We start from the raw sequence: 18,823 nt of genomic DNA on the forward strand, positions 1-18,823 counted from the left end.
GTGTGTAGCAGCCACCCCAGCACTCCTAATACTTACCTGTGCCCCCTCTCTGTCCAGTGATGTCCACAAGTCCCTCAGTCATCCTTGGACTCTCCGTCCTGATTGGCTGAGATACAGCTGCGGCGCCATTGGCTAATGTGGCTCTCAAAGTCAGTGAGCCAATCAAGAGAGAGAGAGGAGGTGGGGCCGAAATGCAGCTCCGTGTCTGAATGGACAAGCTGCTTGCTGTGGAGGTGCTTATAGGCGGGAGGGGCCAGGAGCAGCAACGAGGGACCCGAGAAGAGGTGGATCCACGCTGCTCTGTGCAAAACTAATTGGATAGAGGAGGAAAGTATAACATGTGCGTTTGTTACTAAAAATAAAATAAATACGAGACTTTAAAATCACTTTAACATGATTGGGATTGTTCAATTCTGAACAAAGCTACATGCTCAGTTATACGAGGGTGTGCACACTTCTGAAACCACATTATTTTAGTTTTTTTATTCTCTCTCCCCCTCCCAAAAGATTTCAGTAGGTTTTTCAATTGAGTTGTACAGTTTAGAGTTCACATTAAAAAAAGGTCTAAACTGATTTATCTTGGTCTCATTTTTTTACATCACAGAAACCTGACATTTTAACAGGGTTGTGTATATTTTTTTTTTTATCCACGGTAATATACACTGCTCAAAAAAATTAAAGGGACACCTTTTATTCAGAGTACAGCAACAAGTCAATTGAACTCCTGGGATATTGATATGGTCAGTTAAGTAGCGAAGGGGGTTGTTAAACAGTTTTAGCTGCTTTGGTGCTAATGAAATATCCCATAACCCTACTGAAGAAGAAGTCGAAGCCTTGATGTAAGGCGTATAGGGGGCAGAGCCCACGATTTGACGTCACATCACAGCAATCTCACTCCTATGAGACTTTTCTTGTTTGTCCAGCCTGCACGGCTATAAGTGCTTTTTTTGGGACTTTACTTTTATGCAAACATTCTTTAAACGGTGAGCACTAGATTCTACCCTCTCTTTCTTGCATATACCTGTTTCATACACCCGTGTGTGTCGAGAGAGACCTGGGGTTCATTGAACCATTTGGAGGGATATTTCTAGCGCTCATAAGACACTAGGATCATCTTCTACCTCCAGAGGGGAGTTGCTGGTTTGGCTTCTTTCTGTAAAACCATTTTCCCATGATCATCTCCATGATGCGCCATATTAATTATTTTTATTCCCATAACTTTCAGGACTTTTACATCCCCATTATATCTTTGTTGAATAGGAATAAAGTATATGTGAACCCTTACCTTGTAAAAACCCATTCAGTTTAAAATACATTTGAAAACCCATCAGAACTCAGTGGGGAAAAATATATTAATGCTGGATATCTATACAGATAGGGACTGGATAATGTGTTAGGAATGAAAGGATGCCACATTGTTTAATGGAAAAGAAAAGCATCAACCTACAGAAGGCTGAATTCAAAGACACCATGAAAATCAGCGAACAAGTGAAAAAATGATGCAGACTAGTCCATTTTGCTGAAATTTTATTGCAGCAACTCAAAATGGTACTCAGATTGTATGGCCCCTATGTGCTTGTATGCATGCCTGACAACGTCAGGGCATGCTCCTTTTGATACAACGGATTTTGTCCTGGGATATTTACTCCAAGATCTGGACCAGGGCATCATTAAGCTCCTGAACAGACTGAGGTGCAACCTGGTGATCTATTGGATTTAGGCCAGCGAGCGTGGGGGGGCATTAAATGGTATTAATTCCTTCATCCTCCAGGAACTGGCTGCATACTCTCGCCACATGAGGCCAGGCATTGTCATGCACCAGGAGGAACCCAAGACCCACTGCACCAACGTAGGATCTGACAATGGGTCCAAAGATTTCATCCCAATACTTAATGGCAGTCAGCGTGCCATTGTCTATTCTGTAGAGGTCTGTGCGTCCCTCCATGGATATCCAAATCAGTCATGCGTAACAATGTTGTTACAGGCAGCATAACTTTCTTCACGGTTTCTCCAGACCCGTTCACATCGGTCACATGCTCAGGGTGAACCTGCTCTCATCTGTGAAAAGCACAGGGTACAAATTGCTGACCTGACAATTATGGTGTTCAATGGCAAATGCCAATCGAGCTCCACAGTGCCGGGCAGTGAGCACAGGGCCCACTAGAGGACGTTGGGCACTCAGGCAACCCTCCTGGAGTGTTTGATTGTTTGGTCAGAGACATTAACACCCGTGGCCTGCTGGAAGTCATTTTGCAGGGCTCTGGCAGCGTTTATCCTGTTCCTCCTTGCACAAAAGAGCAGATACCGGTCCTGCTGATGGGTTAAGGACATTCTTTGACCCTGTCCAGCTCTCCTAGATTAACTGCCCATCTCCTGGAATCTCCTCCATGCTCTTGAGACTGTGCTGGGAGACACGGCAAACCTTCTGACAATGGCACATACTGATGTGCCATCCTGGAGGAGTTGGAATGCCAGTGCAACCTCTATATGGTCCAGATATTGCATCATGCTGATGGTAACGCTAACCTTTTCCCCAGATGTCCCTAACAAATCGGAAATGGGGATTCATCAGAGAAAATTACTTTACCCCAGTCCTCAGCAGTCTAATCCCTGTACCGTTTGAAGAATATCAGTCTGTCCCTGATGTTTTTCCTGAAGAAAAAAAAGTGGCGTCTTTGCTGCCCTTCTTGACACCAGGCCATCCTCCAAAAGTCTTTGCCTCACTGTGCGTGCAGATGCACTCATAACTGCCCACTGCCATTCAGGCACAAGCTCTGCATTGGTGGCACCCCAATCCAGCAGCTGAATCAACTGTAGGAGATGGTCCTGGCGCTTGCTGGACTTTCTTGGGCACCCTGAAGCCTTCTTCATAAATGCAGTGGAAATGTTTATGGGATTAAGTTAATTTTCATGGCAAGGAGGGACTTTGCAACTAATCTGATCACACTCCATAACATTCTGGAGTTTATGCAAATTGCCATGATAAAAACAAACTGAGATAGCAGACTTTGAAAATTAACATTTGTATGATTCGCAAAACTTTTGGCCACGGCAGAGATATAGAATATGTGTATATGTATGTATAGCCTATAGTTCGTAGATGCTATAACGTTCACGTAAACTAATCAATATACGCGTTTTTTTTTTTTTAAGTGGAGTTCCACCCTTAAAAGACACTTTGCCCCATCTGCTTGATCTGGGTCACCTGAAAAATAAATGAATAATCACAATTTTTTTTTTCTTTACTTACGTTTTAGAAGAAAATATACTCACCTTACTTCCTCTCTCTTCGGCTGTGGCCCACGCCGTCACTTCCTGCTTGCATTGATTCCTGGGAGCTGAACGTCATCGCTCCCAGGAGTCAATGCGCCTGCACCAGCCCCGCTCGTCAGTTACGGTGCAGGCACGTCATTCACTGCTAAAGAGCTTTCGGTTTAGAAGAAATGTGGTGTTAAAGAGCCCTTAGTACCACTGTGACCTTAGAGTGCCAATCCACTATATGTATGCAGCACCCACATTTGTTACTTTGCAAAATCAGTAAAGACATGGCTTGTGGGTGTAGCAGAACTGCGAAGAGCCAAGATTTCCAGAAAATCTCAAGATATCTATATATTTTACAACTAGATTGTGCACTCTACTACGTTTAGGTATCTTTAACTGGATTAATAGGAGTGCTTAGTTTTTATTTTTTACCTATTCTAGCTGGCACACAGTTTATAAGAAGTCCTGGCACACTTTTAGATGAGGCACATAAGGACTGAACTATGAACTATAAAAAGTCACAAAAAAAAAAAAAAAAAAAAAAAAAACACGACTCCACACACCCAACTTAAAACGAGGAAGGGGAAAAACATCCACTCATTGTTAATTGAGTTTTCAGCAAACAAGATAAGGTTAGCTTTGTAAATGTGAAACGAAACACTGGAGTTTCACCTGCTGGGCACATTTAGACAGCACCGAGACGCGCTTTTTACAGCACATGCATCCACCTAAGAGCTACATACAGGCAGGCCATAGAAGTGGATACAGAGGCAGCAGCTACATGGACACAGTCGCAAGCCAAATTTGACTTGCCGATCAAGAGCAGGTGCATGTAACCAAAACGCAGGCACATCCCCTCCTATAGGCTGCCTGCATGCAGCTCTGAGGTGGATGCATGTGCAGCAGAAGTAGCTCAGCACAGAGGACGAGTCTCAGCGGCTGTTGAACCCTAAATATGAAACTGCATGTTTTAGCCCTGAACAAAGCAAAAATATATGAACACCAATATACTCTGTAAAATATGCCAGCATGTTGTACTATTTGCTGTGACTCACAAAACTACACAACTGTCTTAATGTGTGTGGAACAAAAAAAAAAAAAAAACACTCCACACAATCAAAACCGTAAAAAAAAAAAAAAAAAAAATTGGGACTGTGCAAAAACATTAACAGGTTATCATAATGGGAGGAAGCGCCAAGAATGTGGAAGGATAGCATAGAACATTACCTATGTGATATATAAGATTTAGGCCTGAATGCTTACCAAGAGCACGAGCCACAGCCAGGAAAGGAATCTGGTCGATTACTGTACTTCTCCTTACAGGACCGTTGTGTGTTAAACGAGGTCTTTTCCAAACCACTCTATTTACACCAGATTTATTAATAACACTATATGGAAAAAAAAAAAAAAAAAAAGACACAAGTATATTCACTTAAAAAATAAAGTTGTCCACAATAACCGATTCAAAGTTTTATTCTGAAATTAAAAAGGATATGTTTTTTTTTTTCCCCCTCCTAAAAAAGTAAAATGCATTTTTTTTCTGCAGGAGCCTGGAAAGCATTGCACCCCTGATCAGTGGATCTGGGTTGCAATATCTGGCTTCTTCAAACAAACCCTGCAGCTTTCAGCATATATCAGCATACGAGCTGTCAGTTTGAAAGCTGCAGGGCTTGTGAATGAACAACAGCGCTCATTAGTTCATTCAGAACTACAGCCCGTCAGCTGCGTTGGATGATAGTAGTTCTATTTGATTTATTCAGAGGAAACTGAATGAATGAGGCGGCCTAATGGGCGAGACCCCGCAGACAAGCGCAGCTTTTGAATTGCGACAGTCACACTGGGGAGGTCATTGAGCTAACTGGCTGCCAGAGCTGGAACAAGTTACATGTTCCACCCTAAATAACAGTGGAACATGTAACTTGTTTAAAAAGGTGAACTTCGCCTTTAAAATGTTACAAGAACCAAATGGAGGATATAAGAGCAACTGGTTGCTCTGGCTAACAGTAATACTGTGTTCAACGACAGGGTACACAGGAGGAGATATTAGGGACAGTTTATAAAAAGAATATTAAAAAAAACAGAAGTTTAAACAGTATGGTGAAGCTGTATTCCCACATGTGTGCCTTATTCCTTGTCCTTCCATATTCTCAGTTTCCACTGTTGTAATAAACAATAATTACTCTTTGTATGGCTAGAAAAAAACATGCCAATTCCAAAGTTGGAACAAAGTCACTCAATACCCTTTTTTGTTTAAGGAAGAGGAACTCAAGCAGGCAGACTGTTGCCTACTGTTTTTTTCTCTCAATAGTTTGCTAAACCTGTACACTTATACTTTATAGTTCTAAAAAAAAAAAGCAGTCTGCAATATGAGCTCTCATTAACGGTTTTTACTATTAAACAATTGTCTACCAGCATCATTTATAAACAGCAGCTGGCTCTGGAAGGGATTTTAAACATATTCCCGGCTATTACAGCATCCAGGAGTGCGTTTACATTTCTTAAGCCTACTGTCTGCTTTCTAGTGGAAGTGGTTTGGGCTGCTATAAAGCCATGCATTTAGCCCTTTTGTTGACAGATCTAAGGCATGCTAAAAGAAACCTAAATATTGTCTGCAATACCATGTTAGTTTTCCTTAAAGTAGACCCAGAAGGCTGAGATTTGCTATTTTTCAGAAAACAGACAGAAGCATTTTATTGTGCCTAAAGACTACCCTGAAAAATACCTTTTATAAGGAAGACAGAGCTGCCTAGGCTAAACAAACATACCCACCTCTCCAAAACACGTTTTTCTGCAAGGTTGTTGTGTTACCACCCATGAACAGTGCATAGTTTACTCTTAGACTAAGTCTGCTTTAGTACAATCTGTCAGACAAACTGAGAATTTTGACTTGCTTGTGAATTTTTTTTTTTTTTATCTTGGAGTACAGTACAGGACCTGAATTCTTAGACCATAGTTATATGCCACAACCTTCAGATCAGGCACTGGCCTCATTACAGACACTCACTTCAGCAGAGGTCATAGATCCACCTAGTACAACTATGATAAAGCATGAATTCAGACCAGGTGGCAGCCATGCAAACCTGTAAGACAGAGGCTTGATGATGCCCAAGATACAAGCACAGATCTGTTGGAGTATGCCATGATAGGGGAGGGGGGGTTCACACACTTTCCTTGCAGACACAAGCCCTTGAAATGAGCTGCCCGAGTCACCAAGCACAGGAGACACCATTTTTCTGAAAGGTGCTGCAGCTAGGTAGACCACAATTGCTCCAACCACATTAAGGCAGTGGAGTGAAATCTGGATGTGCTTCTGGGCATGAGCTAGGAAAGGGAGGTGAAAGTAAGACTACCTTTGGGAAGAAAAAAGGGAATAGGACCCAGGACCACCCAGTCCATATGAAAAAGGCTCCTTGCAGAGCAACCAATTTAGGAACACTAAGGCCTAGTACACACAGGCTGAATGTTGGGTGGCATTGGCCGGTGTGTACTGAGTCGATCCGACAGAAGTTGATAAAAAATAAATAAATAAATAAAAACTACTTTTTGGTAATGACTTAGGTCATCTCCTAGTAGTACGAGTAGATCTCTGTACCTAGCCAGTTTGGAAGAATCAGAATACATTTTTTCTTACTCCATTTTGTAGAGCAGATGTAGAATTTGCAATGGAGGGAAGGCATGGATTAGCCTAAACTGAGACCAGGGGATTCTAAAAAGATATCCAATGCTAGCAAGTCCTTGGGCCCTCGCCACAAACAGGAGGTAGCTTACTGTTGAATCTAGAGTCCAGGATATCCACATCAGGGGTCCCTCCTCTTCGACATATCAGGTTGAAGATCTCAAGGTGAAGGACCGATTTCCCGTGTCCCAGGCAGAGACGATTGAGGTAATCCACCTTCCAGTGGTTAACTCCTAGGATGTGGCCAGCGAGTCTCCATCCATGCGACGATCTAACTTACTTTCTTTAAGGCTCGCTTATGACTTCCGGTGTCTCCTTGATGGTTAATGTAGGAAACAGCCATGACCATTGTTTAACTGCATCCCAAATGAGTATCCTTGAAGAAGGGGGTCCAGTGTTGCCGAGGTATCCTTACTGCATGGAGTTCCAAGATGTTGATGGGGAGCATGGGAGTGTCGGTGCACAGCCATTCTCTCAAGAGATGTTCAATCAGGTTCAAGTCTGGGCGGGTGTACTAGGGGAGTTCCCAGCAAATCTTTTGTCAGTGAAGATAGCGGCACATAACCCATGGTCTATGGATAGAAGTCCTTTGTCCTGTACAATAAAGTGGTTCTTAAGGTTTTTTACCTTCATGCATTAAAGTAAAAAACCTTCCTAGCGTTACAGAGGATTAACTACTCCCCCTTATACTTACCGCAGCCTGATCTAGCGCTGTATACAAGAGCAGAAGCTCTCCCAGCTCTATTAGTCCTCACTGGGCAGATATGATAGCAGCTGGAGCCATTAGCTCCCGCATCAGTCAATCAAATTCTATGACGGGGAGTGGGGCTGAGACACGATGTCTGTCTCAACAGACGCAGAGAGGGTGGCTGGGGAGCAAGCCCCAACGAGTGACCCCCAAAGAAAGCAGCTATGGGGGCACTTGGCAGGGGAGGAGCCAGGAGCACCAGTGGGGGACCAAAGAAGAAGAGGATTGGGGCTGCTTTGTGCAAAACCATTGCACAGAGCAGGTACATATAACAGGTTCATCATATTAAAGCAGTAGTAAACTGCGGCTTGCAAAAAAACAAAAATAATGAAATACTTAACTTGGAAATCACCCTCCAGCGTCACGCTGTCACAGCTGACAGGGCTCCCATCTTCCCCTGATCTTCCTTCCGGGTTTGCAGGCTCCGGCTGTATGAGTGACCAGGACCATGATGATGTCACTCCCATGCATGCGCGCTAGCTGCGGCACAGAGCTCTGAAGGTCCGGCACTGTATGCCGGATCTTTGGAGCACATGCGCTGGTGAGGTCATTGGCTGCATCCATTTGGGAATAACTCCAAAAAAATAAAAATATGGGAAGAAGCTTTATAATCACTTTAAGATAAATCTTTTGAAGGAAGCCTCAGATGGAGACTGATATCTTCAGGCTGCTTATGACGGGCTTAGTTTTGGAAACATTCAACTTCAGCATATTAGACCAAGGATGTGATTGCTTCAGTCTCTTCTTCCTCGGTTATTTTGCTTTAAAATTACAAGCTCCCTTTAGGCCTCGTTCACAGCATGGTACAAAGAGCTCAGTTTTCAAGGGCAAAAACAAATGTGCCCTGTTCACACCACAAAAACTGGTATTTTTCTGCATAGGAATCTGCAATGTAAATGCAATTTTATGCACAGGGGAAAAAAAAAAAAAAAAAAAAAAAAAACACGGAAATTACATCTACATTGGTGTGAACAGGACACATAACGGACGAGCATGAAAACTGATGTGAACATGCATAAAAACTCACACAAAACCAAATGTGTAAGTCATGTGAACTCAAATGTCTCTGCAAAAGATTTTCCATCAGTTTTCAGGATGTATGATGTGAACAGGCCCTTACAGTTAACACATAATTCTATGTAAACTCTCAGTGAAACACGATGGACACCAACAGACCAAGGACTGGATGTTAAGAAAATAAATTGAGTAATACCTGCCACCAAGTCCTTCTATTCTTTCTCTTTCCTTCGGGAGCTCAGGTTTATGGTCTTGTGTCACTTCCAAGGCCTTCACAGTCTCTTTAGCACTATTCTGCATCCCAAATACAACACCAGAATCACCGACGTGCGCAACATATAGTTTATTTCCACGCACAATAACAACACTTGCTGTAGTTCCTGATGTGCTAGGGAGTCCAGTCATTGTTTTTGGCCATTCAGCTAAAGAGAGCAAAGACACTATATTAATTTAACGTAGGGCTTACACATAACATTACATTATCAAATTGTACATAAAACACACACCTACATACAGTATCTCACAAAAGTGAGTACACCCCTCACATTTTTGTAAGTATTTTATTATATCTTTTCATGTGACAACACTGAAGAAATGACACTTTGCTACAATGTAAAGTAGTGAGTGTACAGCTTGTATAACAGTGTAAATTTGCTGTCCCCTCAAAATAACTCAACACACAGCCATTACTGTCTAAACCGCTGGCAACAAAAGTGAGTACACCCCTAAATGAAAATGTCCAAATTGTGCCCAATTAGCCATTTTCCCTCCCCGATGTTATGTGACTTGTTAGTGCTACAAAGGTCTCAGGTGTGAATGGGGAGCAGGTGTGTTAAATTTGGTGTTACCCCTCTCACTCTCTTATTGGTCACTGGAAGTTCAACATGGCACCTCATGGCAAAGAACTCTGAGGATCTGAAAAAAATAATTGTTACTCTACTACATAAAGATGGCCTAGGCTATAAGAAGATTGCCAAGACTCTGAAACCGAGTTGCAGCACGGTGGCCAAGATTATACAGTGGTTTAACAGGGTTTGGTTCCACTCAGAACAGGCCTCGCCATGGTCGACCAAAGACGTTAAGTGCACGTGCTCAGCGTCATATCCAGAGGTTGTCTTTAGGAAATAGACGTGCGAGTGCTGCCAGCATTGCTGCAGAGGTTGAAAGGGTGTGGGGGGGGGGGGGGGTGTCAGCCTGTCAGTGCTCAGACCATACGCCGCACACTGCATCAAATTGGTCTGCACGGCTGTCGTCCCAGAAGGAAGCCTCTTCTAAAGATGATGCACAAGAAAGCAGGCAAGCAGACTAAGAACATGGATTACTGGAACCATGTCCTGTGGTCTGATGAAACCAAGATAAACGTATTTGTTTCAGATGGTGTCAAGCCTGTGTAGCAGCAACCAGGTGAGGAATACATAGACAAGTGTGTCTTGCCTACAGTCAAGCATGGTGGTGGGAGTGCCATGGTCTGGGGCTGCCTGAGTGCTGCCAGCACTGGGGAACTACAGTTCATTGAGGGAACCATGAATGCCAACATGTACTGTGACATACTGAAGAAAAGCATGATCCCCCTTCCTTCGGAAACTAGACCTCCAAGATGACCACTGCCTTGCTAAAGAAGCTGAGGGTAAAGGTGATGGACTGGCCAAGCATGTCTCCAGACCTAACCCCTATTGAGCATCTGTGGGGCATCCTCAAATGGAAGGTGGAGAAGCGCAAGGTCTCCAACATCCACCAGCTCCGTGATGTCCTCACGGAGGAGTGGAAGAGGACTCCAGTGGCAACCTGTGAAGCTCTGGTGAACTCCATGCCCAAAAGGGTTAAGGCAGTGCTGGAAAAAATTGGTGGCCACACAAAATATTTACACTTTGGGCCCAGTTTGGACATTTCCACTTAGGGGTGTACTCACTTTTGTTGCCAGCGGTTTAGACATTAATGGCTGTGTGTTGAGTTATTTTGAGGGGACAGCAAAATGTACACTGTTATACAAGCTGTACACTCACTAATTTACATTGTAGCAAAGTGTAATCAGTGTTGTCACATGAAGATATAAAATATTTACAAAAATGTGGGGGTGTACTCACTTTTGTTAGACACTGAACAGAATGAATGAATGCACACAAATGTGCAAAATCAGAGCTGTAGTTTAGAGCAAACAGCTTCTTTGTTTCAGTTTCGACGCATCCAGTTTGGTACATGCAACAGATAACAGTTCAAATTTATGCCCCATTTTTTTCAAGTTTTACAGCATTCGTTCCTTTACAGCCCCATTCACCATGGACACTCCTGCATTTAACTTTTCAGAATGTTATTTAGGAAGCATAAAAAACTTATGATCCACAAATACATTCTCCTCTTTACAGATGTTGCTGCTTTAAGGCTCCATTCACACCATGGCGTTTCCGATTGCGGGCGGAATCGTTGCACAACGCAGGACGTGCTTGAGTACCCCGTTACTCTGTTGAGTGCTGCGTGATTTTGCCACGATTGTCGCCCGATGAATCATGGTAAAATCGCACAAACAGGATTGCGAGACGCCTGACGCTCAGGCGAAGTTCCGGAACTTCTTTTTGGGCGACAGGGTGTAATCAGGGTGCCATTGAAAGTAACAGGGATTGCAACAGTGTCGCGCATTTTGCGGCAATTCGGGGGTCACGGGCAAAAATCAAGACATTCCGTCCACGATCCAGGAATGCCATGGTGTGAACAGAGCCTTAAACAGGTTTAGCTGCATTTATATGTGTTTAGGGCAGGGTTTCTAGGGATTACTTGAGCAATACCTCTCAGGCAGGTAGTGTTCCCACTGACACCAATGAACTTTTTAGCCATTTGTGAGGAGGTAATTCTTTCCACTGACCATCACTCTAATGTATCCATAGGTTGTAGATATACTCTTTTTTTAGCAGGGGTTCCCTGAGACCAGAAAATTATTTCAATGGTTCCTCTGTTTTGAAAAGGTTGAGAAAGGCTGGTTTAGAGAGAGTCTAATCAGATCCTGGAAGCACAGAATGCCATTTCCTCTAAACAAATTCACTCAGTGTGAATAGCAGCATTAAAAAATATTAAAAATGTGTGTCAGTACCTGCACTCAGGATTATACTATACAAAATCAGCGAATAGGCTGTTTAGAATGGTAAAAGTGAGCTGCTACGGAGAAAAGCTGAATTTTTGTAAAATCTTACCGCCCACTCATACAGTCTTCACCAATGGGTATTGACCTCTTATCCACAGGAGCAAGCTAGGCATAAGACTTGTTAAAAATAAAGCAATTTACATAGACACACCTACAGGGGGCTGTCCCTCTGGTCCAATACCCCCGGCTAGCCTCATTCCCAATTCAGTTTGGTAGGAATTTTACGGTAAGATTTTACAAAAATTCAGTTTTCTCTTACGTCCTCTGACAGTTGCCGCCCACTCATACAGTCTTCACCAATGGGATGTCCCAAAGCAGTGTAGACATGAGGGGTGGGAAGCGCAACCATCACAAAGGCAATGCAGCACCCAGGTCAGAGAATGAACCTTATCTGAACAGAAAGGTAAACCCTCTGGGCAACAGAAAATCTCAACTGGAGCAAACAACCCAGGAAAGCAAACAACAAGGGGAAACAACCCCAACAGACAGGGACCGGCAAAGCCAGGGCCCCCTCAAGGTACTGCCGCACACAGAACTTTGCGGCCAAAGGAGGCATCTGCTGATGCCAGAACATCAAGTTTTTAAAATTTGGAGAAGGTGTGCACAGACGACCAAGTCACAGCCTTGCACACCTGGGCCACCAAAGCCGGATGCCGGAAAGCCCATGATGCACTCACCGCCCTGGTAGAGTGCGCCTCGACAGGGAAGGGCGCTACCCGTTCCTTAATCGAATAGGCCTGTACAATAGTCTGTCTGATCCATCTTTAAAAACTGTTGCCGCAGACGCAGCCGTACCCTTCCAAGGTCCCTCAGGAAGGACAAAAAGAGAATCCGACTTCCTAATGGATTCAGTGGATGACAGGTAAACCCTGATCGCCCGGACAACATCCAAGGAATGTAAGGCAAACTCCTTAGGATTCCCACACAGCGAAGGTAAGACAATATCCTCGTTAAGGTGAAGATCAGAAACCACCTTAGGAAGTAAAGATTGGTTAGGTCGCAAGACCACCTTATCCCTATGAACCACCATGTAAGGGGAGCGGCAAGACAGGGCCGCCAACTCCGACACTCTGCGGGCAGATGTGATCGCCACCAGAAATGCAACCTTTCGTGACAGCAGAGGCAGAGAAATTTCCCTGATGTTTTCAAAGGGAGGACGTTGCAAAAACGGACAGAACCAAGTTCAAGTCCCAAGGAGGTAAAGATGCCCACAGAGGAGCCAAATGACGCACACCTTGAACAAAGGTACGTATCGAAGAATTTGACGCCAAGGGGCGCTGGAAAAGGATAGCCAGTGCAGATAACTGGCCCTTAATCGTGGTCAACTGAAGGGGCTGGTCCACACCAGTTTGCAGGAAGGCCAGCACCCTTGCCACCGAAAAGGAGCGAGGATGGATGCCCCTGGATTCACACCAGGCAAAATAAGCCTTCCAGGTATGGTAATAGATCTTACTGGACGAGGCCTTCCTAGCCTTTAGCAAAGTAGGAATGAACGCCGATGAGAGACCACGATCTCTCAGGATCTGGCTTTCAACAGCCATGCCGTTAAAGCCAGCGAATGTAAAGCAGGATGGAAGATCAGCCCCTGAGACAGCAGATCGCCCCGTAATGGGAGTCGCCATGGAGGCTCGACGACCAGTTGCAGGATGTCCGCGTACCAAGACCGGCGCGGCCAGTCCGGGGCCACCAGAATCATCAACTTCAGTTCCGAGACCAACCTGCGAAGGAACCTGGACAACAACTGAATCGGGGGGGGGGGGGGGGGGAGGCATAAAATCAGGCGATACTGATGCCAAGGCACCACCAGCGCACCCGAGGTGATTGCCAGAGGATCGCGCGTTCTTGCCACAAACTTTCCCACCTTGTTGTTTAGCCGAGATGCGAACAGATCCACATCTGGGGTTCCCCATCTTGCACACAGCATCTGAAACACCTCCGCATGTAGGGACCATTCTCCCTGGTCCAGGGTCTGGCGGCTCAGATAATCGGCCTGCTAATTCTCCACACCTGGAATGTGAACTGCCGAAAACGCCGGGACGTGCGTCTCGGCCCAAGACAGAATGTTGGTCACTTACCGGGCCGCCCGGGCACTCCTGGTGCCCCCTTGGTGATTGATGTAAGCCACCGCAGTGGCCCCGAAGATGATCCGACCAACAGAGCAAGCACAGTCTGATCGCTCGCAGTTCCAATATGTTGATCGGCAGGGAGGATTCTTCCTCCGACCAAGTGCCCTGGGCAGACAGAATGCCCAGAACGCCACCCCAGCCCGACAGGCTGGCATCCGTGGTGATCACCATCCACAATAACGGGTGGAAGGATCTTTCTGCCGTCAGAGCCGGGGACTGGAGCCACCAGAGAAGATCCTCTCTGATGTGGCGACTCAGAGATATCCTCCTTTCCAAGGACTGAGAATGCCTGTCCCATCTGGCCAGGATCTCCGCTTGAAGAGATCGCGTGTGGAACTGTGCAAATGGTATTGCCTCGAAGGCTGACACCATCAACCCCAGGGACCGCATGCAGGCCCGGAGTGACGAGAAATCCTTGTCCCGGAGGGACCTGACCTCCTCCTGGAGCTTGTCCTCCGGCAGAAAAAAAACTTTGCTTGGGCAGAGTCCAGGACCATTCCCAGGTAAGGTCGACTTCTAAACGTTGATGGTCCACCCGAACTCCTGGAGCGTCTGAACGGTAGTTGACAGATCGCGCAATAGACTCGGGCTGGCACTCGATCTTAACAGGAGATCGTCCAGATATCCCAAGATCGCAATCCCCTGTGCCCGCAACAGGGCCAGAACGGAAGCCAGCACCTTGGTAAACACCCTTAGAGCCGAAGCGAGATCGAAAGGTAACGCCACAAACTGATAGTGATCCTCCGCGATTGCGAATCGGAGGAACCTCTGATGACCCTCGAATATGGGGGAGGGGGGATGTGTAAATACGCATCCTTGATGTCGATGGAAGCCAGGAAATCTCCCGGACTTAAGGAGGCCACCACCGAACGAGATCCTGAACCGCCTGATGAAGATCGTGCAACCGATCTGGGTCAAATTAAGATTTGAGGTAAAGAATCTGTCCGCTGGCCGCGAAAGAAATTCGATCTTGTCTCCTGATCGAATGATTTCCTGAACCCACCTGTCCGGAATCTGGAGCAGCCAAGGTTCTAGGAAACCGCGCAGACGTTCCCCCCACCCCTGTAATGGGTGAGGGCGTCCCTTCAGGTGGAGGCGGAAGGACCCGCCGGGCCGGAGTGGGTGGATTTTTGCTTTGACCACCCTGGCCCTTAAAGGGTTTCCCCTTGTCCTGTGCCTTGAAGGCACGAAAGGACCCCTGAGTTGGTTTAAAAGGAAGGGCCCCGCTTACCGCGGAAAAACTTACCCTTGGGGTCCTGGGGCAGCAGAGTGCTCAACTCGTCCAGGGAATACCCAAAAAGACGATTCCCCGCATAAGGGATGTCAGACACCGTCTTTCTGGAAGTCTGGTCAGCCGACCAGCTCTTTAGCCACATTAAACGACGGAGCAGCACCGTGACACCAGACAGCTGTGCTGCTAGAGGAGCCTCATACAGGGCCGCGTCACACAGGTACAAAACCGCCAGACGCATCTGCTCCACCATCTCCACAGTAGTCGGAGGGGCGGAATCCGCCTCCAGAGTGCGTTTGAGCACCTGGGCCCAATCAGCCACAGCCTGAGAGACCATAACAGAGGCGAAGATGGGCTTCAGTAAAGAACCCGCCACCATATATGCGTGGTGAGTAATAGATTCCACCCGCCTATCCGTAGGGTCCCTGAACACCGGAGAATCCTCCGAGGGCATGAGAGTGGCCTTGTTTAACCTGGACACCATGTGATCCACCTTAGGGGACACGGTCCATCGCAAATCCATAGGAGACGCGAAAGGGTAATAGGATTGAAACCGTTTTGGTACCACAAAAGGGCGCTTTAAATTACGCCATTGTCCGTTCACCGTGAACTCATTGGGACAAGGAAACAAGGAAACACCTGTGCCGCTTTCTGGGTTCTGCGAGTCCCAAAGGAAGACTGCTTACCCGGTGGGTTGGGCTCATCCTCTAAATGTAGTGTCTCTTTAACAGAAGCAATAAGCGCAGACACAGCAGCGAGTTCTTTAGCCGTTTCAGGAGAAGGATCATCCTCCTCCTCCCCCCCCACAGAATGAAAGGACTGAGACCCCTCAGGGGGTAAACTGTTCAGGGCAACCATATCAGATCAGAGGATAATGAAATCCTAGCTCTTTTTCTAGAACCCCACTCTGACATCAATAAATCCACCTTGGACGCTAAAGTCGCAAGTGCAGCAGCAAGAGAAGGTGAAGATTCAGGAGTACCTGAATCAGTCACCAAGGCTGGGTGCAATTCGCAGTCCTGGGACTCCATGAGAAAAATACTATGGTGCTGGCCCTTTAAGACGCGATTGCGGCGACCCACCGCAATAAGGATTACACTAAGGTACCCCCTGAGATGGGAAAAGCACTGAAAACAGAAGAATTTTCCCCAAAACCAGCAAAAAGAACCCCCAGAAGTGTTACCATGCTGCTGGAAACGATCTCTGCATACAGGAAAGGAAGTGATATCACCCGCTAGAGGCTGAACAGGAACTGGTCTAAGGGAAAATGGTTGCCAATGCATCTGAATGAGAGGCTCCGGGAAAATGGCTGCCGAACATGTGCAAAGAAGAACACCTTGCCACACACAAGATGGCGCCAAAAACACTACATAGAGAGCTGCAGAAAGTGCCCACAATGAGGCCAGAGCAGCTGCCCTTACTCAAAATGGCGAACCCGCGGTTTTTTGCACCGCCATGTCTGCACCCCCAAACACACTGATAAAGTGGACAGGGATAGGGACCCCCCCGCAGGGACCGGGAGGGATGCCCCGGACACAGACGTGAGGGGAGAGCACAGACATCAGCAGACTGTCATCCCCAAACAGAGGCCCCACACAGAAGTTACTTACCACTCCATATGGCGTGGGCGCCTCGATATCGCGGCAACCCCCCACCCCAGATGGCGGGGGAGCCATCACCCGAAATAGGATGCGTCGCACGTTCAAAACTGCATGTTGAGGCATCCCGGCGCAGGCTTTTGCCCCTGAGGACAGGGGCAGGTCGTTTGCTAGGCCAGACGCATAGCCCGCTAAACGCTCGATGGCGGGCTGGGATTCCATAAGATCCTCTGTCCTGGAGTACCAGGACGACCAGTCCGATTCCCAGCTCCGCAAACGCTGTAGTCTTCCAAAGATCCGTCTAACTAAGCGCAGAACAAATAAAAAAGCTAGTAGTGCAAAGAAAACACTTTTGCAGAAAATAAAAGTAATAAAACAGAAGAAAGGCTGAGACATGTAGCCCCAGCACAGGGAGAGCCGATCTTACTCCTAACTAGGCAGAAGACAAACTGAATTGGGAATGAGGCTAGCCGGGGGTATTGGACCAGAGGGACAGCCCCCTGTAGGTGTGTCTATGTAAATTGCTTTGTTTTTAACAAGTCTTATGCCTAGCTTGCTCCTGTGGATAAGAGGTCAATACCCATTGGTGAAGAGTGAGTGGGCGGCGACTGCCAGAGGGCGTTAGAGAAAAGGAGATCCTTTTTAAAATAAATATGTGAATGTAACAGCGCTGCTCGTGAAATAAACAACTTGTGCTCAGAAAAATATTGCTCAATATACCAAGTGTTAAATGGATAGCCACCTATCTAAAATATAAATGTGCAATCATATCAGAAGATGAGCAATTATCTATGCAAATAAATATATCAAGAAAGTGCAAAGTGCCAATCTTATAAAGTGCCAAGTGATGTAAACCAATCTAATAAATGTCCATAAATAAATAAAATTAAGAGAATAATATCCAACAGAAAATGCTTCAGAAGACGCCTAGTAGGAGGGGCGAAATGTGTCAAGTCCTTGCCTGTACATCCGGCGTCTATCCGTTTCTGGTGGTTGGAACGCAAGCAGCGAGAGCGGCGTCCACCACGCGGAAGAAGAGCGATCTTGTATCTGATTATATGTAAGTGCATTACTTTTATTAAATAAAATGTATAAAACATTTTATACTATGGAGGATCTTCTCTCTTTTATGGCATTCCTGATGGGGAGTATATAAGCCTAATACCGGAGAATCCGGAGGTTTCGGTACCTGTTAGGAATTGTGTGAGCCTACCCCATACACCCGGTGTCTACCGGCAAAGGAGCCTTGCACAGCTAAAGGATTATTGCGGGCGCTCATAGATTGTTGATCTGGTGAGTGTGGGACCTAGAGGGGAGCACACAGTGTTTAGCACCGAGCACTGGTTGTGTGTGAACACAGACTTCACGTGGAACTGTTACCATTTATTTTTGGAACACGGAGCACTTTTGATATCTGTGGGACTAATTCCTGTTGGATATTATTAATTCTCTTAATTTAATTTATGGACATTACAAATTGTGAGAAAAGTATACCAAGGTATATTCCCCCGCGCCAGGGAGTTAGTGTTAAAAAATATTATAAATAGATAATACATTAAAGTGATTGGTGCAGCAGCAGCTATAAAGTAAAAAAGTAGATAATGATAGCCTTAATACTAAGGCCAGCTACAGCGCTTGCTTAATATACCCCTCGCGTGTAAACAATAGTGGTTTGAGTAAATATCAAATTCTTATAAATGTTAAATATATAGATGCAGTAAGTGCCCTAATTGCATAAATAATTGAAAAATTACAATACAAAATAGTCACTTAATATTGGTAAAATAATCAAAGTGCAGGTGATAAGTATACAATGTAAAAATATTCAAGTCCAAATAAGTGATTGTTGTGCCAAAACAGTTCAAATAATAAAAGTCTTTGTGCAAATGTGCTTATCCAGTAGATTCAAGGTGCAGATGCTCAAAAGTGGACATCCATAAATTCTTGCGACATCGGCTTTTCTCACCGTGGTGTGGGTAAATTAAATGACTTACCAGATTCAATGGGTCCTATCTGCCATATGGCATTAGGAC

At 45.6% G+C, this 18,823-nt stretch overlaps 2 protein-coding genes across 2 annotated transcripts in view; one reads left to right on the forward strand and one right to left on the reverse strand.

The window, feature by feature from the left end:
* The window catches only part of PPM1D (protein phosphatase, Mg2+/Mn2+ dependent 1D), a 50,346-nt gene that overhangs the window by 19,839 nt on the left and 11,684 nt on the right, over positions 1-18,823 (reverse strand). The window contains exons 2-3 of the mRNA XM_082245736.1: positions 8,899-9,124; positions 4,525-4,649 (exon numbers count right to left, since the gene is read on the reverse strand). Of these exons, the coding sequence (XP_082101862.1) occupies positions 4,525-4,649; positions 8,899-9,124 (351 nt within the window). The remainder of the gene's footprint in view (positions 1-4,524; positions 4,650-8,898; positions 9,125-18,823) is intronic.
* The window catches only part of USP32 (ubiquitin specific peptidase 32), a 781,032-nt gene that overhangs the window by 17,790 nt on the left and 744,419 nt on the right, over positions 1-18,823 (forward strand). The window lies entirely within an intron of this gene.

This window comes from Pelophylax lessonae (assembly GCF_965119305.1).
Source record: "Pelophylax lessonae genome assembly, chromosome: 2".
NCBI lineage: Eukaryota > Metazoa > Chordata > Amphibia > Anura > Ranidae > Pelophylax > Pelophylax lessonae.